Below are 24,699 nucleotides of genomic sequence, written 5' to 3'. Positions count from 1 at the left end.
AGAGCCAACAGATGAACTACATGCCAACTCCCCTTCCCTCAGGTCTGAGGGGCAGAACCCACAAGTGTGGCCTCTGCGAGGCAGAGGGAGGCACCTGCTTCCCAGCACAGGCTTCGTGGTCCTCGCCTGGCCTTCTGGCTCCCGCTGCTCCGCATCCCTCCCCTGGCACAGGAGGGCCAGGATCCTCAGGAGCTCCTGTGAGGAGGGCATTCGCTGGGCAGCGGCCAGGGACATGGGTGACACGGGCCCCAGTCAGCATAGCCTGCAGAGCCTCATGTCCACATGCCGGCAGAGGTGGGCAGGCTCCATGTGGGAGCCTCTGGGTGGGTGTCAGCAACTGGCCAGGGTTGGGGCTGCCTGCCAAAGGGCTTCCCAGGTGGTGCTACTATTCAAGAACCTGCTGGTCAATGCGGGAAATACAGAAGACCCAGGTTCGATGCCTGGGTCGGGAAGATCCCCTGGAGGAGGGTGTGACAATCCACTCCAGTATCCTTGCCTGGAGAATCCCACGGACAGAGGAGCCTGGTGGGCTGCAGCCCACGGGGTTGCAAAGAGTTGGAGCAACTGAGCATGCAAGCATGCTCACCTAATGGCTGGGTGGGTGGGGGCTGGAGGAAGAACCACCCTCCAAGGAGCCGTGAAACCGGCGGCAGGAGGGCAAGGCAGAGCGGGAAGGAGGCGGCCAGAGCGGGAGGGTGGGAGCCCCGTGGAAGGCCCTCCGCATTCCTAGGCGCTGGCTGTTTCCTGAAGGCTCTCAGGCCCTTGGGATCTGGGATCTCAGCCTGGTGTGGGTCCCAGCTGAGGGCCAGGACGTGATGGAATCCCACAGCCCGAGCCAAGAGGACAGGCAGCTGTGGAGCTGCCGAGAAACCGGAGTCACCGCAGCCCTTCTGGAAGAAGGGGTCCCACAGGGGGCAAGCTCCCCCGGGGGAGGCACTGGATGGGGCGGAGTTGAGAAAGAGCTCCCATGGGGGGCCCACACCGAAGGCTGGTCAGTGAGTGGCACCTGCAGGTCGGGCAGCAGGGCCAGGAGGCGGCTCCGTGCCCTGGTCTAACCGTGCTCGGGATCCCAGGCTGGCCAGGACAGGCTCTTCAGCGCGAGGTCCACGGTCTCGAAAGGGTGAGGGAGACGGATGGCAGGCTACGTGAACCCAAGCTGCAGGAGCGGGGCGAGCCTGCCCCTGGCCCCACTGGCCTGAAGGGGTGCCATCCTCAGGGCAGACAGGCCGGCCTGGGGGTCACGTCCCTAAACAGCCAGCCCAGGGCTGCATTCTCAGATGACCGGCCGCCAGTGACCTAGGAAGGCGCCCACCCATGAGTGATCTCCAGGCCAGAGCAGACTGGGGAGACCTGGCCCCAAGCTGTTCCTCGCTGCCCAGGGCTGGATGCACCCAAAGCGTCATTTGCGACACGTGTGTTCTCAGGCAGCAAAACAGGGAGCCTAAGAAACAGACAAACCCCACACAGGCAGTAGGGGCTCTGTGTGTGTGAGTGTCTGTGTGTATGTGTGAGCAATGCGTGTGTCTGAGAGCCAGGAAAGGAGGGGGCGAGCAGGGAGGGCTGTACCATCGGTCCAGGCCTCGTGGATGGAGGCCTTCTGCCGGAACTTCTCTGCCAGGTGGTCGAGCCGCTCCAGCCGGCGGATCTCGTTCAGCAGCCACTCCTCGTAGCCCTTCTCGGCCTGCTCCAGGTGCTGCCAGCCGTTGTTGATGTCCTGTGGGCGCAGGAGAGGGCGGGGCCACATGGGGGCTGGGGCACCCAGCGGGGCAGTGCCTCCCAGAAGGACGCTCACAGAAGGCAGAGAAGCAGGCCGGGGCCTCACGTCGCCCTGCTCTGCTGTGCCTGCACAGGGCCCCGCACAAGGCAGGGGCGGCCCACACCTTCCGATTAAACGAATGAGTGACAAGGAACGAATGAATGCCCCCACGGTGCTATGGGAGTCAGAAGCTGACTGTGCAGTGACCATCACCCTCTCCTGGGAAGGGATCTCAAGCACTTGGAGGTCTGGGAGTCCCAGCCAAATGAGGGTCCAGACTCAAATGATTCCAAACTATGGTGTGGTCCTGGTATGAGAGTAAAACTCCAGAGAGTGATGCGGGGAAATGAAACACAGTTAAGTGTCAAGTGTATGCCCCACGGCACCTTGCACCCGGATCTGTGCATTCTAGTTCAGAAAGACTGTGCAGGCCAGACACTATGCCTGGGGGTGGCCTGGAGCTGCCCCTCCACCCCTCACGGGGCCTCGGTGGCTCCGTAGGCCTCCTGGGCCCTGGCACTCACCGACACCATCTTGCCCTCGGAGGGCATGAAGGCGGGCCGGTTGCTGAGGCGCAGCTTGGTCTGCAGCGTGTTGAAGTTGATCTCCAGCTGGCACTTCTCCTGCACCTTGGGCGGCTTGTGGACCCGCCGGTAGTCGCGGAAGTCCTCCAGCTTCTGCTGCATTTCCTGGATGGTCTTCTGGGGCACGCGGTCCTCCAGCCAGGGGATGGTGCGCCGGATCCACTCCAGGAGCTGTGGGCCCACGGAAAGCTGGGGCGACCTTGGCAGGGGGCCCGCCGACAGCTGACAGGGCTGCCTCCAGAGCGTGGGCACATGGGACCTGGATCTTCAAGGACCCCATCTTGGGGATCACCCCTGCTGCCCAGCCTGACTTCTCCATGACTCCCTATGGGCGTCCCATGGCCAGGGACTCTGGGGGTATCACTCCTGCCAGAACCACAGTGCTGCTCTCTGGCTACTTTCTGCTTCTGCCTTTGCTCTTGGTCTCCCTCCCTCCTCTAAGTAGGACGGCCTCAATGCAGACACCCCTGTGGGGGCACCTCCCCCATCAGGCCTGCACAAGAATCCACTGTGGCCATACGCAACACTGAGAACCTCGCTGCGCCCCGTTCACCAACTGTAAGCGCCCCAAGGCAGGGCTGGCCACATGCCTGGCTCACTCGGGTGGCTGGTGCCAGGCACAGGGCCTGGGCACAGAAAACTAGACAGCACAATTGAAAAAAGAAAGTGACCTGTACTTCTATGAGCCACTCGTGTCTTTGATGGAGTGAGGACCAGGTACAAACGAGCAAACAAACTGGACATTCCAGAACAATCCCAGGAGAGTACGATTAGTTACCGTGCAGGTAGATATGCCTGGGGAAGGGGGTCCCAAATGCCAGCCTCAGGCAAGACAAGAAAACCGAGGCCCAAGGTCTCCATAGTGTTCACTTCTGGCTGCCTGGTGCTGCCTGCCCTGTTGGGCAAGGCTGGGACTCTAGGACACAGCCCCTTAACCTTTCCTTGGTGTTGGCAGTGATGGTGGTACCAGATGGTAGCTTTCTCTTGTTTAAAGTATCCTTAACTTTGCAAAAGAAAAAGTTGGCCGCTATAGGTGGGCTGGAAATATTTCCCAAATTTTCCTGGTCTGTGAAATCTCAGAGTCTGGGGAACGCTGATCCAGAAGAGCAGTCAAATGGCTCCTCCTGGGCAGCACAGATGCCAAGAAGGTAACAGGAGTTCCCTCCTCACAGGGGACCTGCCGTGACAGCCATCCTATCTGTCGCTGTATCGGATCTCGGGCGTCTCTCCATCCTACCAAATCAGGCTTCTGTGTGCGGGACACAGGGACGGGAATTTTTGCATAGGGGTGGGAACTTTTTAAAAAGCTCCTTTAAATTTTTTTTTTTAAATAAAGGGACTTCCCTGGTGATCCACTGGTTAAGACTCTGTGCTTCCACTCTAGGGGGTGTGGGTTTGATCCCTGGGTCAGGGAATTAAGATGTTTTTTTGCATGGCATGCCCAACAGATTTTTAAAAAATAAAATAAAAAGCTCCCCAGCTTATTCTAATGCAGCGGGAAAAACTCTGTCCCTAGGTATCTCTGCAGGAAGCCAGGCTCGAGGTGCCAGGAGCCAGTGAGCACGGTGGCACGTCACTCTGACCCTCAGTCCTGTGAGCCCATGAGCACTGGTGTGGCCAAACTCTGCTCTGTAACCCTCTGACCTTCTCCAGAAAGTCTCACTGCCATCCTTGCTCTCTCCTCTGCAGGTGTCACATGGCCGTGGGCCAAGGGTAATGAGAGGGGACCGATCCTTCAGCTCTGGCGGGGCCACCGGGGGAGGGCAGGGGCGAGGGGTCACTCACGTCGCTGGCCAGCCTCTCATAATCTTCCATCAGGTGCTCATTCTCCTGGTTGACGGCCAGCACCTTGCAGATCCGGTTGGCAGCGGTCTCAGCCTGGGTCGGGGGACAGGGTTGGGGGGGAAAGCGCACACAGTCAGGGCTGCCTGGGGGCTGCTGACCCTCCCTCCTGACAGGCAGGTGCCCTGAAAGCTGGCACGTCCGTGGCCCACACAGAAGGCCCCGAGGCGGGGAGGAGAGGAAGCAAAGAGCCAGCAAGAGGGTGCCCTGAATGGCTGAGTCCTGACAGGCCTTGCTGGGGTCCTTGAAGCTGACTGCTAAGGCCCCTGCTCAGGGAGCCGGGCTTGTGTGCTCTCTCAGCTTGGACCCTGGAAGTGTTGAAGTGGAGTGGGGAGTCCCCTAGTGTGGGGGAAATGGACTCAGAGGCCCACAGAGAGGAGGCCTGGGTGAGGCTGAGTAGGGTCCTTCACGCAGCTGAGCCCTGGAAGGACCCACCCCTTGGCTGGGAAGGGAGGCTGCACCAGGGAGCCGTGGGGCATGGGCAGAGGAGGGGTTGCCAGTGTCCCCCAGAGCAGGCTGGTGGTCAGTGCATGGGCAGAGCACGCCTGGCCCCTTTCCTATTCCCCCCCCTTGGAGGAGGCTGCCGCTGGCTGGGTGGGCAGAGATCCCGATCCACAGGGTGGAGGGGAGCGGTGCCAACAATGACTAGTCTCTGCCCCGAACTACAGGGTGGGGTCCTGCTGGGGGTGGGGGGGGGGGTGGGGGAATGCTAGGACAGGAGTAGGAGGGTGAGGGATGGCACACAGAGACCAGGTACCTTTCAGGAAGCACAGAAAGCCTCCAAGAAGAAGAGTTGAAAACGGCAACAGAACAGGAACAGAAATAGTGAGGAGGGTCTACAGAGCGGTGGGAAAGGAAAACAGAGAGGCTTGGGGATGGCTCCAGCCCCGCTGACGCCCGCCTCTCTCCTCCACACACAGGTGGGGAGGGGAGTGGAGGGCCAGCTGCGCTGGTGTGTACACACACGCACACACACACGCACACACACCTGCTGCAGGACACTCGCCAACGAGCCCCAGTGGGGAGGCTCGCGAAGGCCTTGGCCAGTGAACGCCCAGCCCCGAGCGAGCACAGGAAGCAAGAGCCCAGGGAAGTCCTGACCCCCAGCCTGAGAGACAACCAGACCGGCACCCCAAGTTCAGCTCCACCCTGCCGGGCAGGCCCCGCAAAGGTGCGGGCTGATGGGCAGGAGTGTTTTGTTTCGAGGCTGAATTCCTGGCAGCCGGCTCGAGGCTTGGCGTGTTTGAGGGACTCGGAGCTGATGAATGAATGAGCGAGCAAAGGACAAGGAGCAGACGCTTTCGTGAGTAGAGATAACCCATCAGGAGAGGATGGGCATACGTGGGGCGAGGACTAGCGCTGCCCTGCCTTCATGAAATGAAACAAAACCCAGAGAGCACTCAGAGGCTTGATGGAGCCTCTGGAAAAGACGGTGGCAATAACACAAGCATTACAGGGCTCTCCTGAGAAGTAAACACAGGCTGGGGGAAGCTGGAGAGGCCTGTATTCTGCATGTCCCTGGTGACCAGCAGCTCCCCAGAGGCTGGCCTTTATTTCCTCCCTCACGAGGCCCAGCTCCCTCAAAAACTGCCAGATGTTGGGGCTTCCCTGGTGTCCAGTGGTTAGGACTCTCTGCTTCCACTGGAGGGGGCGCTGGTCTGGGAACCAAGATCCCAAACCCCGAGGCGTAAGAAACACCAAAAAACCTCCCAAATGCTCTGACCTGGGCTTTCTGGCAGGCATCCCCTCCCACAGATGCCTCCAGGCCTCTGGTCCCCCACCCTGGAGTCCTGCTCTAAGCACCAGAGGGCAGTTTGGGCAGAGAGGAGACACTCCCTTCAGGGCAGTGTGGTGGCAGCGAGGGTGGAGGCCCACAGCGAACGCGCTGTTAGTCGGGGTTTGTGGCCAGGAATCTTCCACCCAACCTCGTTTTCCCTCTAGGGTGAGAGGTCCCCTCCACTCTCCCTGCCTGTGCCAAAGGCACCCCCCCCCTCCCCCCCGCCTCCCCACTGCCGGGAGAACACGTCAAACACACACTCCAGCCACATGCTGGGGAGGCTGCTCCCACTGCCAGGCCATGTGCGGGGCGCCCACGGGGCCGGACGCTCTCCTGAGCCCTTCGCCTGCTCGTTTAGTCCTTAGGCGATCCTGAGGAGGGCGCTGGTCTGCTTCCCATTTCACATGCGAGAGAAGGGAGGTGAGGGTCTTCTCCGAGGTCACACTGCTGAGCGGCGACAGTGCAGGGACCCCTGGCAGACTGCCCTCAGGAAGGCCTTGCTGGACCTGGGGCTCTGAGGCAGGCGGCAGTCAAAGTCTGCATCCTGTGACTTGTGTCCCCCTCTTGTAAGTGGGGATAACGGGGCCTGCCCACTCCTGGCGTGGGCATGGGCCACTGGCAGCCCGTGCACATGGAGTGTTTGGAGGAGGTCCTAGCATGCGGCTGTGGGCGGGCTACGTTGCTTCAGCTGTGTCCAACTCTGTGCGACCCCATGGACTATAGCCTGCCAGGCTCCTCCGTCCACGGGATTCTCTAGGCAAGAATGCTGGAGTGGGTTACCGTGTCCTCCTCCAGGGGATCTTCTCAACCCAGGGATTGAACCTACGCCTCTTACGTCTCCTGCACTGACAGGCGGTTCTTTACCACTAGCATCACCTGGGAAGCACGCAGTTAGTGCTCAAAAATAGCTCATTTCTTGGTCTTCTCTCTGCCCAACTGCTAAGCGGAACACAGAATCAAGTTGCTGGGAATACATTGCAGGCCAAAACCAGGCACCCAGGAGGCAGGAGGAGGGGACAGAGGTGTCCAGGCCTCCAGGCAGCAGGGGCAGCTCCGGTGAGAGGTTGGCCAGGCTCGGGAAGGGCCACCCCAGGGAACAGACACCCTGACTCCCTGCTTGTGGTGCTGGGGCTGTGGGGGCAGGGGCCCGGCGACCTGGGCCCCTGGAATCAGAGACGGGCCTGTCCTGGGGCGTTTGCTGGGGGAAGGAGCTACAGAGCAGGGCAGGAGAGCCAGCGTTCCCAGTGGGGACACGGCCAGTGCGGCAGGCGGGCGGCCGGGCATGGATCAGGGAAAGAAGGGGACAACTGAGAGCCGGCGCACAGGCCCCAGCTGTGCCCCGCTGTCTGAGGTGATACTGGGACTCGACTGCCTTGTCTAGAGAAACTGGGACCAGCCGCCACTTCACAGGGTGGGCTGTATCCATGGAGGAACTCGTGGGACTGTCTGTGGTGTCTCAGCCCTGGACCAGCGCTGGCTGGGCGGTGGCCATGGAGGCTCAGGGTCACAAGAACCTTCCAGGCTGGGTCAGTCCTCAGGCCGCAGCCCTGACACTGGGATGGCGGGATGGTGGTGTGGGGGGGGTTGGCGAGGGTGAGTCTCCGGCCACAGCAGTGAAGGTGCTCCCGCCCCCAGCTCACCTTTTGAGCCCCTGAGAAAGCGTGGTAGAAGCAGGACACGTAAGTCATGATGGCTTTCTCATCTGGCCTCAGAGTGCCTACAATATCTGCGCAGAGAGAGAGAGAGAGAGAGGCAGGAGACAGTGAAAGATGCAGGAAGGGCAGCTGAGGCCGGGCCCGAGGCTCATGCGGGAAGGATAGCGCTGGCTCTGGACTGGAAGCCAGACCCCGGCTCCAGCCTGCGTGGGCACGTCTTGCCGAAGTTTTGCAGAGGGCAAGGGGGGACATCCGAAAGGGACAGATTCCTTTCCTAACCAGGCCCGGGTTTGGGACACACTAGCCAGGAAGCCTTGGTTGGGGCTGGGGAGATCTGGCTTGCATTATTTGATCTTTCTGAAAACATACGCAGGACCCATGTCCTGTGTGACCACCTACCACCTGAGCACAAACCCCTAATCATCTCCTGGGGTCTCAGAATGAAACCCAAACTCCAGGACTCAATGTCTCCCCTGGAAGGTCTCTGTCACCTTCTCCAACCTCATCTTCCTCTCCTCCCCAGCCATTCCTTGGATAAGCCCCCCACTGATGCCTCCAGGGCCTCTGCACTTGCCCCTCCTCTATCTGGAACACTGTCCGCAGCTCCGCGCCCAGCAGCACCTGCTCATCACCCTCTCCCCGCCAGCGGCCCCAGGTGAGGAGCCCGGTGCCTCCCACCGGGCCGTCTGTGCTCTCTCCTACTCCTCTCATGTACGTTACTTTCTCTGTGGGCCTGCTCGTTGTCTGTCTTGCCCACTAGAATGTTAGCTCCATGAGGGCAGGGGCCCTGCCTGGCTCGGTCACTGGCTGTGTGTATTCTCAGTGCTGGCACTGAAGTAGGGGGGTGAGCTCTGAGGTGCTCGAGAGATACTACGAGCAGAGAGAGGTAAACGGGTGGTGATGCCAAGGAGCCGGGGGGGTGGCTTCCAGTCGGAGAGAGGCCACTGCCGTCTGCAAGAGAAATGAGGTGAGTGCGGGAGGAGAGAGGCAGCAGCGGCATTGGGCGGTGGCGGCGAGGTGGGCCTGCCTGGCCCTGCCCGGTACCTTCTGCGCTCCCGAAAAGGCATGGTAGAAGCTGGACACATAGGTCATTATGGCCTTCTCGTCGGGCCGGGCCGTGTTCACGATGTCTGTAAGTGAACGACAAGGGTTAAACTGCCCCAGCGGGGGTGGGGACGGGCGCTCACGGAGATGCACGGGCTCCCCAGGCCGCAGCAGGAGTCCTGGGAGAAGGGCCCTCGGAGCCGATTCCACGACCCTGGGCGACTCCAGTGGGCTTGGCCAGCCCCTCGGCCCCTCCATCCCCCATGGCCACCGGAAAGGCCAAGGCTGTGGGAAATGGGATTAAGACGAGGCCACTTCCTCTCTCTGAGAACGGCCTCAAGGGGCTGCTAGACGGTCAGCCCCAGGGGCCGCCAGAGGCCAGAGGCGGGGGTCCTGGCCGGGGCGGTGCGTGGCTGGGAAATGGAGCAAAGCCGGAAAAGGAAAACAACACTCCACTCTGTGGGCGCCAGATCCCCAGGCTGTGGCAGGCAGGAAGGTGGAGGCCTTGGTTATTCACAGGAGCCGACCCTCCCAGTGACTGAGGGGCGGGACCACTCAGGAAGGGTTATGGCGGGGGGGCCTGGGGCCCAGGCCCCAGGGGCGGCCCTAAGAGCTGGTCCCTTCAAAGACCCCTTCCCCATCAACTCCAACCCAGGCTGCTCCAGCCTGGGCGCCCTGAGTGACGACACCATTATTCCCGGTTCAGGCAGATTCGCTCAGGTGTTCCGGCTGGCTCCGCCAGCTCCAAGGTCACCCCAAGACATGTCCATAGAACAGCGTGCTGACAGAGCAAGAGGGATGTACTTACCCTCTGCATCTAGCATCTTGGGAATGTCGAGGTATTTCTCAGCCACTTCGAAGGCATTGTTCAGGTTGGTGACGGGATCGTCCTGGGGGAGGGAGGCGAGGGAAGGAGGAGATACATGGTCAGGGGCAGGACCCACAAGCAGAGGGAACAAGGGCTGGCCCCGAAGGGAGGGATCCTGGGAGGGCTGGAACTGGAAATGCTCCTTCAGGCAGTTCTCAGCCACCTGTGCTGCTGCAGGGGGCTGGGGACAGGGCGGGGCAGACACACCTGGATAAAGGAGCACTGCTGTAAATCTTTAGGGGCTAACTGTGCACCTTTCCTCCAGAAAAAAACACAGGCGTGCTCTTTCCTTAGAGTTTCCAGCCACCCCTGGGTCCCAGATTAAGACCCTCTGCCCTGAAACACTGATCCAGACCTGAGAGCTCACTGGTGTGTGGGCATGGGGATGGGGAGCAGAGAGCCTCCACGTTCTAAGCTCAGCCCAGCTCACAGGATGGGAGCCCATTTCACAATGACCCTCCCTCACGGGCCTCTCCCACTCTCCAGCTACAGCCCGGTTCGATTACTTGATTAGCGGCTGTGGCCTGAGCGGGCTGAGCGCAGGCCTGGGCACCCCCGTCCCCCAATCTGGGCCCCCATCTGGGATGATGCTCTTTCTCTCCGGCCCTAGGCTGCCTCCCCCACAGGCCCTGCTCAGGAGCACCTTCCTTCTTCTGTAGCATGGGCTCCCCCGTGATGGTTCAGAATTCCTTACCCCTCCCCACTGGGCAGAGCATGAACGCTTCCAGAATCTGGAGGGTTATGGAAGGGGAGCTAGGGACCTCCCTGGTGGTCCAGTGTTAAGAATCCACCTTCCAATGCAGGGGACTTGGGTTCGATCCCTGGTCGGGGAACTAAGATTCCACATGCCAAGGGGCAACTAATCCCGTGTGCCAAAGCAACTGAGCCCCCACGCCACCACTAGAGAGGGGCCTGCCCACCACAACCAGGACCCGATAAAGTCATAAGCAATAAGTAAAAAGGAAGGGGAGCCGGAAGGATCTCCCATAACTCCTGGCAGCTGCAATGCTCAAGGAGGGAGAAGGGGACAGGTCCCAAGGGGAGCAAAGGAGGCGAGATTAGCCGCCGAGCCTGGGGTTTCCTGATGGCTGGCACAGGGGTCCCCTGGTTCAGGGCACAGAGTTCAGCTCTGGACACCAGCGACAGAAGGGCTGGGGGCAGTGGCCCAGAGTCAGGGTCAGAGTTGGGGTGTCTGTGGGCCACTGAGGGGAGCGAGAGATGCGTACCTTTCTCAGCTTGTCGTACTCGATCAGTTCTGGTCTGTGCCGGTGGATCAGGGCGTTGAAGGCAAGACCGTCTTTCCAGCTGGGGATGGGAAGGCCAAGGTTGTGAGAAGGGCCCCCATGGTCATGAGGGGCTATGGGCTGTGAGCACACAGGAATGACCACCTCCCACTCAGTGAGGTGGTCTAGAGCATGTGCCCGACTGGCTGTGAGCCTGGCTGCTGGAGCCAGACCGTCTGGGGGAAAATCCCACCCCTTCCGCTGCCAGTGCAACCTCAGGCAAGTCCCCTAATCTCCTGCTACCTCAGTTTCTACATCTGCAAACAAGGATAATACAGTGCCGACACTTCATCGAGCTGTTGTGAGGGATGAGTAACTGTGTGAGGCTTAGGCCAATGCCTGGCCCGTGACAAGCGCTTTACGACTGCTCGCTACTGGGATAGCTGTGCCCCGCTGAGCACTGCCGTGCGTGGCCCCACTGAGCCGGACAGGCCTGCGCTGTGGGCCCTCTGCACCTTGGCTGACCTGACCGGTGTGCTGGCTAAATGCCAGGATGTGGCTTGGCGTGAGGGGCTCTGTTCAGAGGGAAGTGACAGCTGGTCACAGGCCAGACTGGTCACATTTCCCTCCCCTAGAACCTCTAAGGCAGGGGTCCCCAACTTCTGGGTTTGTACACAGGTACCTCATGTCAGGTCAGCAGCAGCATCAGATTAGAAATAAAGTTCACAGTAAATAGAATGGGCTTGAATCATCCCAAAACTATGTCCCCCTCCCACCCTGAGAGAGAGGAATGGTCCGTGGAAAAGCTGTCTTCCATGAAACCAGCTCCTGGTGCCAAAGAGGTTGGGGGCCGCTGCTCTAAGGGCTGGCTCTTCCGGAGGTCAAGCTTAATGGTGTCTCAGACAGACCCCTCTCTGACCACGGCACTCTTGCTGGTTACCTTATGACACCTTATCCTATTTTGTTGTCTTTCTTCGGCCCTTCTCACTACTTGGAATTAGGCTGGTTCCTTCACACCTTTGTGAACTACACCTTTGTGAGCTAGTCCCCTGGCTGAGGTGTGACCTTCCAAGGGCAGGGACTTGATTTTGGCGCTACTGTATTCCCACTCTTGGCATAGAGTAGGCACCCCATAGGTATTGAGTGACTGAATACATAAATGAATGAGAAGTACACGGAGGACCAGCTAGCTGGGAAGGAAGGAGACTCGGAGATCAAGGGAGGGACTGCAAGCTATGAATGGCTGAGCACAATGGTCCCCAATGCCCAGTGTAGGGCCCTGGGGAGCCCGAGGACACAGCAGGACCTCTGTGGATGCTGGAAAACCCCATTCTTCATCCCTATGTGTGCCCTCTCCCTGGACCATCCACCTCAGGAAGACAGCAGAGGCTCAGAGGGGTGAAGTCACGGTCATGTCAGATCTGATCTCAAGGCTACCCCCAAAGCCTGCACGCCTAATCCCCAGGCCGTGCCGTACTCCCAGATCTCCCACTGACCATGCCTGCCTTGTGGACACACTCACTTTCTGCCCTGACCCGAGGGAGAGCAGGCTTATTCTGGCCGAGTCCTGTTCCTCTAATAGACACAGGGCACACTTCCCCGGACACTAAACTCACTAGGACGGCAGGTCCCTCTTGAGAGGTCAAAACAAAGGAGGGCTTTGTTGCTGCTTCTGAGTTACCTGACTTGGGGAAGAAGTCTCTACAGGGCCTCCCACAGGTGCCGGGCCATAAGGCCTTCAGCCCGGGACGGTGAGCTGACTGCTACCTCCCCCAAGGGATGCAGGGACCTTCCCAGGGGTTCATGGAAGCCAGTGTGTGTGGGGGGCACTCTTGAGAGCTGGCACCTCACAGACCCTGACAAAACCACAGGAAGAGGGCCAGGGTAGGGGTGGGGATGGGGCCGGCCAGCATCTCAAGTCCTGGGAAGCAGCGTGGGGATGATGTGGGCAAGGCCCTCCACCAGCCGCTCACCTGATGTGGAAGTTCTGCACGTTGACGTTCTTGTACGGAGCCGTCTTTCTCTGGCACCAGAGGAGGAGCCCCTCCTTGGCAGAGGTCTCTGCAGAAGACATGAGGACGGTGAGCCCAGGCTCACAGCTAAAGGCACAGCGCCCAGTGCGGGTGGGTCACCCTTGGGGCTCAGGCATAAGGGGCAGAGAGAAGCTGGGGGAAGAGGCCCTTGGACGGGGCAGCCGCAGTGGGGGTGCCCCTTCCAGATCCTAGCTGCACCCCAGGCCCCGAAGGCAGTCACTCACCTGGGGTCACCCTGGGAGTGACAGTGACAGGGCAGTGTCAGGGCCTGAACCTGAGCCATTTCTGGCCCCAAAGCCTATGCCTGGCAGGACACACTGCCAACAAGCACCTGATGCAGGCCCCGGCTTCTGAACAAGGCCCCAAGAACAGGCTGCCCGCTCAGGGGCCGGCCGCAGCCTTGAGGAAGCGGGGTGGGAGGGCCCCAGGAGGTCCCTCCGTTCCCCATGGGCAGCGCCCCGTGGACTGTCCTCAGCAGACTAGGCGTGCTATGAGGGCAGGTCCCACGTGTGTCCTGGTCACTGTGCTGGCCTGTCACCAGGAGCCCCTCCACACGCTGGCCCCGTGGTTTTTCTCACCCTGTGTTGGCCTGGACCCTGGAGGCCAAGTCCGAGTGTGGGAGGTAGAGTGGAAACGTGGGTGCTGACGCCCTGGAGAACGAGGCCAGGCCTGACTCTATCGCGAGTCTGCTCCCAGACTGTCAGATGGTGCGGTCACGCCCACCGGCCGAGGGTGGTGTGAGCCACTGAGAGGGCGTGGCCGCACGGGCGCCCCCTCACCTGCACCTGGGCCAGCATCTCCACCCAGCACTCCTGCGCAGGGCCAGGCCCTGGGAGTCACGTCCAGGCTCAGTAAAGAGCCTCGAGGCATGAAGACAAAACACTGGAAAGTCTAACCAAGTCCCCCAAACTTGGGTGGCACTGGGGTTGAGAGAAAAGGCCGCCCTCTGCCAGTGGGCAGGCCCTCGGCGCTCACCTTCCACAGAGATGTCCTGGATGGCGAACCTGAGGATGATGGTCCAGATCATCCCCAGGGTCATCTTCGCGTTGCCGTCCACAATCTCTGCACACAGGGAAAGGGGCAGAGCGAGAGAGGGTTGTTAGAGCCAGAGGGCGACGCCCCAGGACCTGTCTAGAGTTCAACTCCGTCATCTGACAGAGCTGCCCAGGCCTGTCCTGCACCACCTGCGCTGGGAGAAGGTGTCCCTCAACAGGAAGCGTGGTCACCAAAGCCTTCTGCCGCTAGGCACCTTCAGGCTTCTTTCCGCACACGTGTGCTTAGCCACACAGGCCTCCTCCTCTCCGGGTAGCTCATTCTCGTGACCCAGTGCAAAGGACTTCTCCCAGGCATTGTTGGGCCTGCGTTTCCGGCCCCGTCACCCCTGTATGGGCATGTCTCCCCACTAGCAGGCGCAGGCCACGCTAGTGTTTGTTGAGAATCTGTCCCCTTCCTTCCAACAACCAGTGCTGCCACCTCAGTCCAAGCCACTGTCGTGTCCCCCAGATCTCGACGCACCGCCTCCTCCATCCCCGTGATCCACTCTCACGCAGCAGGGTGGTCACTTTAACAGGTGCATCGGATTTGTGTCTAGTGCCTGCTTCAGGCTCCACCGTGCCTGAAACAAACCGTGTGCTGGAGGCGGGCTCACAAGCCCTGCTCTGCGTGACCCAGCTGCTCCCTCCCCAGCACTCTCTAAGCTCCACCCTCTTGGCGAGTCAGCGTTTGCTTGCTTTAAGGATCTCACCCACAAAGTGCACCCTTTGCCTCCTTCCTCAGAAGGCTGCTGGTCCTTCCCAGCCTGTTCTATATCTCTGCTTCTACGTCACCTCCCGGCTTCCCTGACTTCCCCGGCACCCTGCTCTTGCCCTTACACGCACACACTGGCTGGTTTGTCTGCCTTCCCCCCTGGTATGGTGGTAAAGGATCTGCCTGACAAGCAGAAGGCATGGGTTCGATCCCTGGGTCAGGAAGATCCCCTGGAGAAGGAAATGACAACCCACTCCAGGATTCTTGCCTGGGAAATTCCATGGATAGAGGAGCCTGGCGGGCTACAGCCCTTGGGGTCACAAAAGAGTCGGACATGACTGAGTGACTCAGTGGCAGCAGCAGCTGCCTATTCCTTGTCTGCGTTGTCATCAGTCCTGCACCCCCAGCACCTGGCCCAGCGAGAGACAGAGAGAGAGAGAGACAGAGAGAGAGACGTGGAGCCGTGGGCGGCGGGGAGCAGGGGGCACAAGGGCCAGCTGCCGAGCTCACACTTCCTCTGCTGACCAAAAACCACTCTCCCAGACTCCTGGGGGTGAGAGAGAAGGGTCTGGACCACACGTTCCTCAGCTTCAGCAACTTGGAGAAAAACCACTTCTGTGACACCCAGGCACCCTGGGGTCTGGGGCCAGGTGGAGAAGTGCGGACGAGCAGCCGCAGACCAGAGCCCATCGGCCTGACACGCCTGTGGCGGTCCTCTCAGGCCTGCAGCCCACCGCGCCTCTCACAGCCCAGGTGCAGGAGGGAGGCTGGGAGAATGGAGGGGTGCCTCAAGAGGCCGTGCTCACTGGCCTCAAGGACAGAAAACTCTAGGTGAACTTGATTTGAGGAGGAGGGACGACGGTCCCCCAGAGGATGAGGCCCAGCCTTCCCAGAGGACACACTCACCAGGAGGGAGTGGGGTGGGGGGCTCTTTAGTCACCGGAGAGGCACCCCCCAGTGAAGCTGTGGGCTGCTGGCTGAGGGGAGCTCTCCATTTGAGGGTTTGGGGAGAGGAAATACATGCAGCTGGCTGCCTGGAGGCAGGGGAAGGACATGGTGTCTGTCTGCACCTTTCCCAGGGCAGAGAACCCCAGGTCTGGAAACTAGGCCGAGCCTTCTCGTGGGGTGAGAGCAGGGATTTGTCCAGGAAATCCACGCTGTGTTCCTCCTGGGTGCCGGCCACAGTGCCCGTTCCCAGCTGGTGCCCGAGCAGGCTGGTCACGGAGGGCTTAGAGAGTCCCTGTGACCAGGGGGATGGTGGCCACTCTCACGACACACCCACCAGCTGCTCCCTGGACCTGCAGCTGTGCCTCCGCCTCCTGACCCCACTCACAAGCCCCACGAGGAAGTCATGTTCCCGCAGCTGCCGAGACGGTGCGGAGGGACAGGGAGTCGGGAGTGGGTGGGGGTCTAGATCAGGGCTCTCAGGTACCCAGATCTCAGAATGGCTCTGGCCAGCTGCCCACAAGAGGCCCGAAGGCCATGGGTGTTGGGAGCAAAGCGGTCTGGGCATGAACGGGGAACGTTTTTAGACTGAGTTTCTCTCCAAATGAAAACATGACTGCCATGGGTCTTCTCTCGCCCTGTCTGTGTTTACAGGCTAGCATTTGAGCAAAATAAAAAAAAAAAATCCAGCTGTGAGAAGCAGGAGGCTGGAGGGAAGCCAGGAGGAAAGATCCATGCAAGGACAGAAAATCTCAGGGCCTGATTGAATTCGGGTTTTTTTGTTTTAAACAAACACCAACCACCTCGACCGTGGCATGTAAGGCTTGGCACCCCTCCTTGGAGAGGACCCGGGCCAGGGCAGAGCCTTGGAACACGGGACATGCATTCCTGGCCTGGAGTCTCAGCCAGACTCTCAGAGCCCTGTCATTAACAGCAATTAGTTTTCTTTGTTTTTCTAAAAGCTGGGACAACAGGGATGTTGGGGTGTACGAAACCCTGCTCTGACTAACGAGCAAGACTGTGAGCCCAGGCTGATGGGGACCTTCTGGGCTCCATCAGGCCTCGCCTGGTCTTGAAAGGCGCCTGGGAAGCTCAAGACAGGAGGGCACGCCGCTGCTCCCGCCAGGACCCAGAGACAAGGTCATGGTGCTAGCTGGGCACCCACATGGGGCCCAGAGGGATCCTAGGAGCCCCGTCAAGAGGCCATAGTCTCCCAGGCCACACAGCCAGCAAGGTTTGCTCCCTGACCTCTGGACCTATACTCCCTGCCCCAGAGCCCGGACAGTGGGCCGCGAGCGTCCTCCTCTCCTCTGAGCCCCTCTTGCCCGTGGACACCAGGGGGGCCTAAGGGCAAAGGTGCTCCTGGCTCAGGGACGGCAGGTCACGTGTCAGGCCAGCATCGGGAGGGTAAGTGAGGTGTCCACGGTCCGAGCAAAGCCATTCTTCCCCTGTGCCCCTCATGACCGGGGGAACCAGATTCCCTGGTCTTGGACTGGATTGTTCTCTGGGGGAAGGAAAGCAGGGGTGGGTTGTGAACCCAATGCCACATCGAAGGCAGACACTGTGGTCAACACTTGGTGTATCTGGCACCCCCATCTTGACCACCAACACAACTTCTTTTTCTTTCTTTCCTGGCTGCGTGGCTTGTAGGATCTTAGTTCCCTGACCAGGGACTGAACCTGGGTCCTCAGCAGTGAGAAAATGGACTCCTAACCGCTGGGCCTCCGAGGAATTCCTCCAACGCCACTCTGCTCTGGGCCCCGTCCAGACTCACCTTCCGCCCCGATGGAGACCAGCTTGACACCTTTGCTGGCGATGAAGTCCAGGGCCTTGTTCACGTTGTTGATTTTGTGCACTCTCATCTTGCCCCGCTCCGGCTTAGGTAACCGCTCCCCTGAGGGCCGAACACCATGAAAGGGAGAGAGGGGGAGGTTTAGGGTCGCCACTGCTCCCCAGAACAGGCCGATGCCGGTGCAGTGCTGCTGCGGCTGGTAGAGGCCTTGCTCTTGCCTGGCAGCCATGCGCAGGGCAGGCGGAGTCCTAGGGGCACCTGCAGGGCCGCTGTGGGGGGGTGGGGCTCACCTGAAATGACCTCCAGGAGGAGCATGAGCTTGAGCCCGTCTCGGAAGTCCTCATCGATGTTCTCGATCTGCGTGCCCGCCTTCCGCAGGTGGGAGTTGCACCAGGCTGTGAAGGTCTGGGGAGGCAGAACAGAGGGTGGCCAGGAGGGTCAGTGTGGCTGTCGGGGCTCTTCAGCAAGAGGGCTGGGCCGCGGCCCTGACTCTGCATCAACAAGGCCATCATGGGGCCCTCGCCTGGGGTCAGGCCCAGGGCCCAACCTCTATCTACACTGGCGCCTATCTCCACAGCGACCCAGGCAGGCTGACGGGAGGAAACTGAGGCTCAGGCTGGTTCCCAGACCACCGGTTGGTCAGCGGGATAATGGGTGGCAGAGCGTGGACTGGAACTCACGTTGGCAGCCCAAGTCCTGAACCAGAGTATAGAACTACAGAGGATGGGGCCCGGGCGTGGCGATCAAGGTGACTGGCGTTCAGCCCCCTGCTGGCTGGGGCCTGTCGTCATCAACTCCAGCGCCAGGGAAGTGCGTCACATCAGTTAAGGTGGACGTGTCCAGACACCTTCCGGGGAGACCGGCCCACGCAGCCCCAGCAGCAGGGTCTGGGAAAAAGCCCACGCCTGTTTCCCACAGGAGTCCCCTGCCCTGTCCCCGCCAGCCTGCAGGCCCAGCGTGGACCTGGGCCAACGGCCAGGAATGCACGAGAGAGCCCGTGCTGCGCCCGGGTGCAGGCAGAGGCCGTGTGGGGGGCGAGGGGCTTCCAGGAAGACACTGGCCAAACACCATGTGTTTTGACAACTGTCACCAGAAGAGCTCATTGGGAGACTCAATGCGAGGCCCCTCGCAGACAAAGAAGCCGTCTAATTAACACACCACTAGGCGGGTGCAAGCAAGGGTTCCCTGCAAACGTGATGATCCTTCCAAACCAGAAGAAAGGGGGAGGGTTGCGGGCGGCTAGGGTACCCCACCCACCTCCCACCAACAGGAAGGAGAGCTCCACTGCCACCGCCCCGGAGAGACAGAAACCTGCCCACGGCTGTCCCCTCTGCCCTTCGGTCCATACCCACCCCTCCTCCAGCATCAGCCCCACTGGACAGCCACCCAGGCTGGCCAGCCTGCCCTACCCCGATGCTGACTCAGATGCCCGCCCCTCCTCTGTGTAGGTCTGTCAGAGGACCACTGTTTCCCCCCCTTTTTTTTTTTTTAGTATTTTTATTTATTTGGCTCTGCCAGGTCTTAGTTGCGGCATGCGGGATCTAGCTCCCTGACCAGGGATCAAACCCAGGCCCCCTGCACTGGCAGCATGGAGCCTCAGCCACGGGACCCCACCAGGGAAGTCCCTCTGCTTCACTCCTAACAGTTGCGTGCTGTTTTCTGCCTCCTGGCAGCCGTGAGCTACTCTGGAGCAGGTTCTCGGCGAGGTGCGCACGCATCTGCCTCCCCACCTCACTTCCCTTGCTCCTTCCCCCGAGCAGCTCTGAGTTTGGACAAACCGGGGCCAGGCTGCTGGTTACACCACCCCTGCGGAAAGGTTACCCAACCCTCCCAACGCCCGCTTCCTCATCTGCAATGTGGCAGGGAAGACACCACCCAAGTCACGCACGGTCAGCGCAAGGGTTCATGGTGGTGACCCTGTGGAGCTGGAGTACACAGCAGGTGCTCAGCTCTCCGCACACCACGCTTCCTGGGGTCCCCTCCTCCCCGGACACCCTGCCTGCCCTCGCCCCCACACGCAGCCCTTGGCATCTCGGACAGCATTCTCCAGTCATGTGGGCTCTTGCTGGATGTTGCGTGCATATGTGTGTGTGTGCTCCCGGGCGGCAGAAATTTAGTCTCTCGTCGCACATGCCTTTAGGGTGCCCAAAGCACAGCGGCCTCGGGCCTGGGCAGCAGCAGCCAGGCTGGGACAGGAAGTGGCAGGGGATGCTGGGCCTCTGCTGTCCCCTGCGCCTGAAAGATGCAATGGGGCAGCAGACTGGCCATCGCATCCCCGGCTGAGGACACAAGAGGGTAGTTCCCAGAGACCGAGCCCCTGGTGCTTCTGGGCCAAGATCTAGGCACCTGGTCTGCAGGGAGGGCACCTCTCTCCATCAGCCTATGTTACACCTGAGGTAATCCTTCAGGGCTTGAGTGCCGGCCCCTCAGCTTACTTCTGGGATTGCAACCAGGTGACCTGGCCTACCTACACCTCATCATCCTACTCTGTAGGATGGACTTATCGGAATCTACCGCCTGTATTTGCTGTGGGATTGAATGTGGGAGGGAGGTGGAGAGGAATGCTTTAAAACGTCCGCCACAGACCTGGTCGTCCCGAGATCCCGCACACCTGGGGCCACATCCACACCGGCGGCTTCCCACTCCACCCCTGGGAAGGGTGGGACCTAGTCTGTCTGCAAAGGCCCTGACCCCACCACCACGGTTTGGAGGGGAAACAAGATTGCAGAAGACCCTCTCACTCCAACCTGGGCGGGCTCTGAATGAACTTGACCTCACTGGGTTCAGGTCGTCTGTCCTCAGGCGATCACAACACCGCCCACCCTGTGCACAGGGCCCATCTCCACACCTTTGCTCACCTTCTCTGGGCAGAAAACAAGAGCTCTGGCTGGGGCCTCACGCAGACCTGCCTTGTCCACTGAGGCCACCTTCCAGCAGGGTAACCTCAGGCAAGCAAGGAGCCTCAGGTTCTGCGTTGGGTGAAACGGAGACAGTAATCTCCTCTCTTAAATGATGATTAAACAAAATAACGCAAGTAAATCACTTAGGACTGTGCCTGGCACAGATGAAGTATTCAGTTTTAAACAAATGTCAAGGGAAGGACTACTTTCAGATAAATGGTAACTCTGCCTGGCACTCCCGTCTCCCTGCCCGGAAGCAGGCAGAGGCCCAAGCAGAATGCAGAGCGAGTGCTTGGGGAGAAGACCCACCAGCGTGGCCTCAGTGGCAAGGAACCCGACACACGACGGACGGGAAGGCCGCCGAGAGGCCCCACGCCTGCACTCCATGGCCTGTCCGGCCGTTTTCTCCTCCCGGAAGACCAGGGGCATCTGCTGACGCTGGAGACTCAGGGGGCCCCGAGCCCGGGGCACAATGGGCAGGAGTCACGAGGCCCTCCTCGGGATCAAGCCCACCACTCGCAGCTCCAGCTCCATGTGGCACGACTGTGAGTAGGAGCTGGAGTTCCATCGGGACATGAAAAATTCATAGCTGCTTCTACTTGGTTACAAAAATAACATTCTGCTTATTCACTCCCTCTCCCTGCCCGGTTTAGACTGAGATGTGCGGGGTGGGTAGTGTGGAGGGTGGTTTCTATAGATGGAGGCCTCGTGGGTCCGCTGTGCCCCCGCCACTCTGCAGCTCTGTCACAGCACAAGTCGTGGACCGGGGCAGGCCCCGCTGGCTCCGTGATGCCCAGGGCGCCGTGGGGTGGGACACCCACTCCTGAGACGGGCATCTGCTGCCTGCTGGTCAGGGCCAGGCCTGGCGCTGAACCCACCACGCTGAGCCCACCACGCTGAGCAAAAGCAGACCCAGGCTGCACGCTAAGGAGCTTCCAGTGTGATGAGGGACAGAACTGATCTCATTAACCAAGCGATGACTCAACTACAGAAGTGACACCCTCAGGAAAAGAGGGAACGGTAACAACCACAGCAGACACTCCCATAAGCTAACTGTGTGCCCCGCGCTGTTCTAGGCACTTTGCCACATGTTAATAACGTCTCTCATCCGCACAGCTACCTTGTGAGGCGGTTGCCATTTCTGCCCCATTTAACAGATGAGGAAACCGAGGGTCTGAGAGGTGATGTGATTTGCCCACAGGTAGTCATGTACCTGTAAAGTTACAGAGCGAGATTTAAAGTCAGGTACCCTGGCCCAGCTTCCCAGCTGGCGCTAGTGGTAAAGAACCCGGCTGTCAATGCAGGAGACATGAGAGATGTTGGTTCAATCCCTAGGTCAGGAAGTTCCCCTGGAGGGAGGGCATGGCAACCCATTCCAGTGTTCTTGCCTGGAGAATCCCATGGACAGAGGAGCCTGGCAGTCTATAGTTGGAAAGAGTTGGACATGACTGAAGTGACTTAGCACGCTCCCTGGCCCAGCAGCCACACTCTAGGCATCACCTTGCATTTGCCCTCCTTCCTCTCACCTCTCAAAGAGGGAGCTCACCAGAGTGTTTAGGATACCGGTGGAGGAGGGGAGGACACTTCCCCGAGGGTTCAGTGGTTAAGACTCCGCACGCCCAATGCAGGAGGCCCAGGTTTAATCCCTGGTCAGGGAACTAAGATCCAACAAGCCACATGGTGTGGCCAAAAAGAAAAGGAAAAAGGGGAGGAAATCCTGGGGAACAGCTCCTGACCTTCTGGCCAGGCAGACACGAGTAAGTTCCCCTGTGGAGAATGAATGGGACAAAAATAAGAAAGACATTCCAGAAAATGGGACCAGCATGTGCAAAGGCCCTGCAGCAGCGAGAAAAGAGCCTGGCCCTGGAGAAAGGGAGGGAGTGAAGGAGAGCAGCCTACGTCATGCTAGCTCTTACCATTTGCATGGGCTTGCCTTGTAGCTCAGTTGGTAAAGAATCTGCCTGCAATGCAGGAGACCCAGGTTCGATTCCCGGGTCGGGAAGCTCCCTTGGAGGAGTAAATGGTAACCCACTCCAGTATTCTTGCCTGGAGAATCCCATGGACAGAGGAGTCTGGCAGGCCACAGTCCATGTGGTAGCAAGAGTTGGACACGACTTAGTGACTAAACCACCACCACCATTTACACGTGAAGGCAGTGGAACCCCACTCCAGTACTCTTGCCTGGAAAATCCCATGGATGGAGGAGCCTGGTGGGCTGCAGTCCATGGGGTTGCTAAGAGTCGGACACGACTGAGCGACTTCACTTTTCACTTTCACACACTGGAGAAGGAAATGGCAACCCACTCCAGTACTCTTGCCTGGAGAATCCCAGGGACAGGGGAGCCTGGTGGGCTGCCGTCTATGGGGTCGCAGAGTTGGACACGACTGAAGTGACTTAGCAATGACTTAGCAACAGTTTAAAACCCCCACCCCCGTGGTCACGTGAGACACTATCATCTCCACTTTACAGGTGAGGAAACTGAGGTGGGGTGTGGGGGGGGAGGTTAAAAGACTTGCCCAAGGTCACACAGTCAATAAACACAAACACGGGGCCGACACCTATTTCTCTGAGTGGAAATGTTACCTACCAGCCTGGCAAAGCAAAGTCAAGAAAGGTCCTGTCCCCATCTCAGTCCCCAAGCTGGAGCTGAGCTCACATGGCGAGCAGAGGCAGGCAGGGCTCTTCCCCTCAAAGCCCACCTGCTTTTTTTTTTAATTCTTGAACAAACAAAAAAAATTTTGATCAGGCTGCATGGCACATAGGATTCTAGTTCCCCCACAAGGGATGAAACCCACGCCCCCTGCATCGGATGCAAGGAGTCCTAACCACTGGGCTGCCAGGTAAGTCCCCCATCTGCTTCTTAAAGGCTTGGCCTGAGCCCAGCGTGGGAGGCAGGTGGACAGTACGGCCCTGCCATCCTGTGAAGGGAGCCTGAGCCCAGCCCTTGACCTACCTAGTGAGGGAGGAAGGATGTGGACTCTGCCTCTGAGAACACATGTGAACAAAACCACAGAGAAGAGCTTTCAGAACTTGACTCTGCACACTGGCAGCCTGTTAAAGATTCCTCTCTGGTTGTTAAAATAGCACACGGGTGTGGGGGAACGGGGGAGGGCGCGGGGTGGAAGAAGCAAAGACGAGCTTGTCGGTCGGTCTGGGCTCCACTGGTGCTCCACGGGCAAGCCTCAGGAGCACCCCCCGCAGCTGCTTCTGCCTTGTCACTGTGTTGGAAGGGGAGGGCAAGGCCAAGCATCACTGGTCATAAAGTCCTTCCTGTGTCACAGGGACCCCTCCCAGTGGCCAGGATGTGGGGCGGCTGGGTGAATGAATGATGGATATTGTTCGGGAGGTGACCTCAGCGGCCAGGAATGTGGCAGCAATGGGCTTTAATGAGCCATTCATCGGTGACTCCCTCCCCCAACCCAGAGAGGTAAACCTTCTGGACTGCGGGGCAGCCCCCAGTAAGAAACCAGTGGCCCTCCAGCAGGCAGGGTGATGGCACGGGCCAAGGGGAAGGATCCTGGCGGGATGCGGCTAACCCAGCTGAAAAAACTTTCCTGCCCTTGTCTTCTCAGCGACTACGTGTTACAAGCCATGCTCTCAGTACTGGAGGGGGTGGCGTGGAAGGAAATGTCGGCTGGAATTCCACTAAACCCAGACTGAAGGGAGTCTCCTGCAAAGTCAGCTGGGACCTGAGGCTTGGGCTGGGGCGCGCGCACGCGGGCTCTGATGATGGCTCTGGCGAAGGAGCTCCTGACCAGGGCTGGGGCCGCGCTCGCCCGACCGCCAACGGACGCGCACATGTGGATTCCATTGACTCCACGCTGGACGAGGCTTTGGGAAAAGCTGCTGGCTGCCTCATGCTGCACCCCCGCCTTCCACTCTCTATACCGCCCACCCCCTTAGCCAGACGTCCCAGGCCAGCAGCCTGACCCAGGAGGACCGGCTGCCTAGCTGAGCCCCGCAAACTCTCCCAGGGCACTGGCAGGCAGGACGGGGTTCCCTGGGGAGCTGGGAGTTGTCAAACCTTGCCTCTGCAATACCGTGTTGGGTTTGCCGCTCCACTGGGGTGTCGGCTGCTTTGAGGGGGAGGCCGCTGTCCCGCCTCCTGAACTTCCACCTTGCCCGCTGTGGCCTCGGCCGCTGCCCATGGTTACTGCTTCCACGGGACCTTGGGAAGGGTGTCCGGGGCTTGGACACCGGGGAGGGACAGCTATTTATTCCTGGGGTAGGCACCCACCCTTCTTATCGCCCATCTGCCGGCTACTGCCAGGCTTTGGGCAAGGCCTGGCCCCAGCAGGGCATCTTCTCAGGTCCTGAAAGCAGAGCCTGCTCCCCTGGCCCCTGGGCTTCATCACCAACCCTAAAGGTGCTTTCAGGGTCCGAAAGCTAAGCCTTCCGGAATCTGGGTTACCAGGGGCCCAGGTGAAAAGGTGACTGCCCTGGCAACACCCGCATGGATCCATCCAGGAAGTCTGTGAAACCTCTGGAATAGCTCTGAGATTACACATGGGAGGGCTACTTTGAAGGTCCACT

General features: G+C 59.8%; 1 protein-coding gene across 2 annotated transcripts in view; it reads right to left on the bottom strand.

The window, feature by feature from the left end:
* ACTN4 (actinin alpha 4) overlaps positions 1–24,699 on the bottom strand; it is a 73,465-nt gene that overhangs the window by 11,106 nt on the left and 37,660 nt on the right. For both annotated transcript variants that reach the window (XM_052656470.1, XM_052656468.1), the window contains exons 2-11: positions 17,556–17,670; positions 17,248–17,367; positions 13,758–13,844; positions 12,723–12,810; positions 10,753–10,831; positions 9,467–9,548; positions 8,659–8,744; positions 4,126–4,218; positions 2,281–2,511; positions 1,567–1,714 (exon numbers count right to left, since the gene is read on the bottom strand). In XM_052656470.1, coding sequence (XP_052512430.1) covers positions 1,567–1,714; positions 2,281–2,511; positions 4,126–4,218; positions 8,659–8,744; positions 9,467–9,548; positions 10,753–10,831; positions 12,723–12,810; positions 13,758–13,844; positions 17,248–17,367; positions 17,556–17,670 — 1,129 coding nt within the window. The remainder of the gene's footprint in view (positions 1–1,566; positions 1,715–2,280; positions 2,512–4,125; positions 4,219–8,658; positions 8,745–9,466; positions 9,549–10,752; positions 10,832–12,722; positions 12,811–13,757; positions 13,845–17,247; positions 17,368–17,555; positions 17,671–24,699) is intronic.

This window comes from Budorcas taxicolor, chromosome 18 (genome assembly GCF_023091745.1).
Source record: "Budorcas taxicolor isolate Tak-1 chromosome 18, Takin1.1, whole genome shotgun sequence".
NCBI lineage: Eukaryota > Metazoa > Chordata > Mammalia > Artiodactyla > Bovidae > Budorcas > Budorcas taxicolor.
This window is presented reverse-complemented; position numbering and strand designations above follow the sequence as displayed.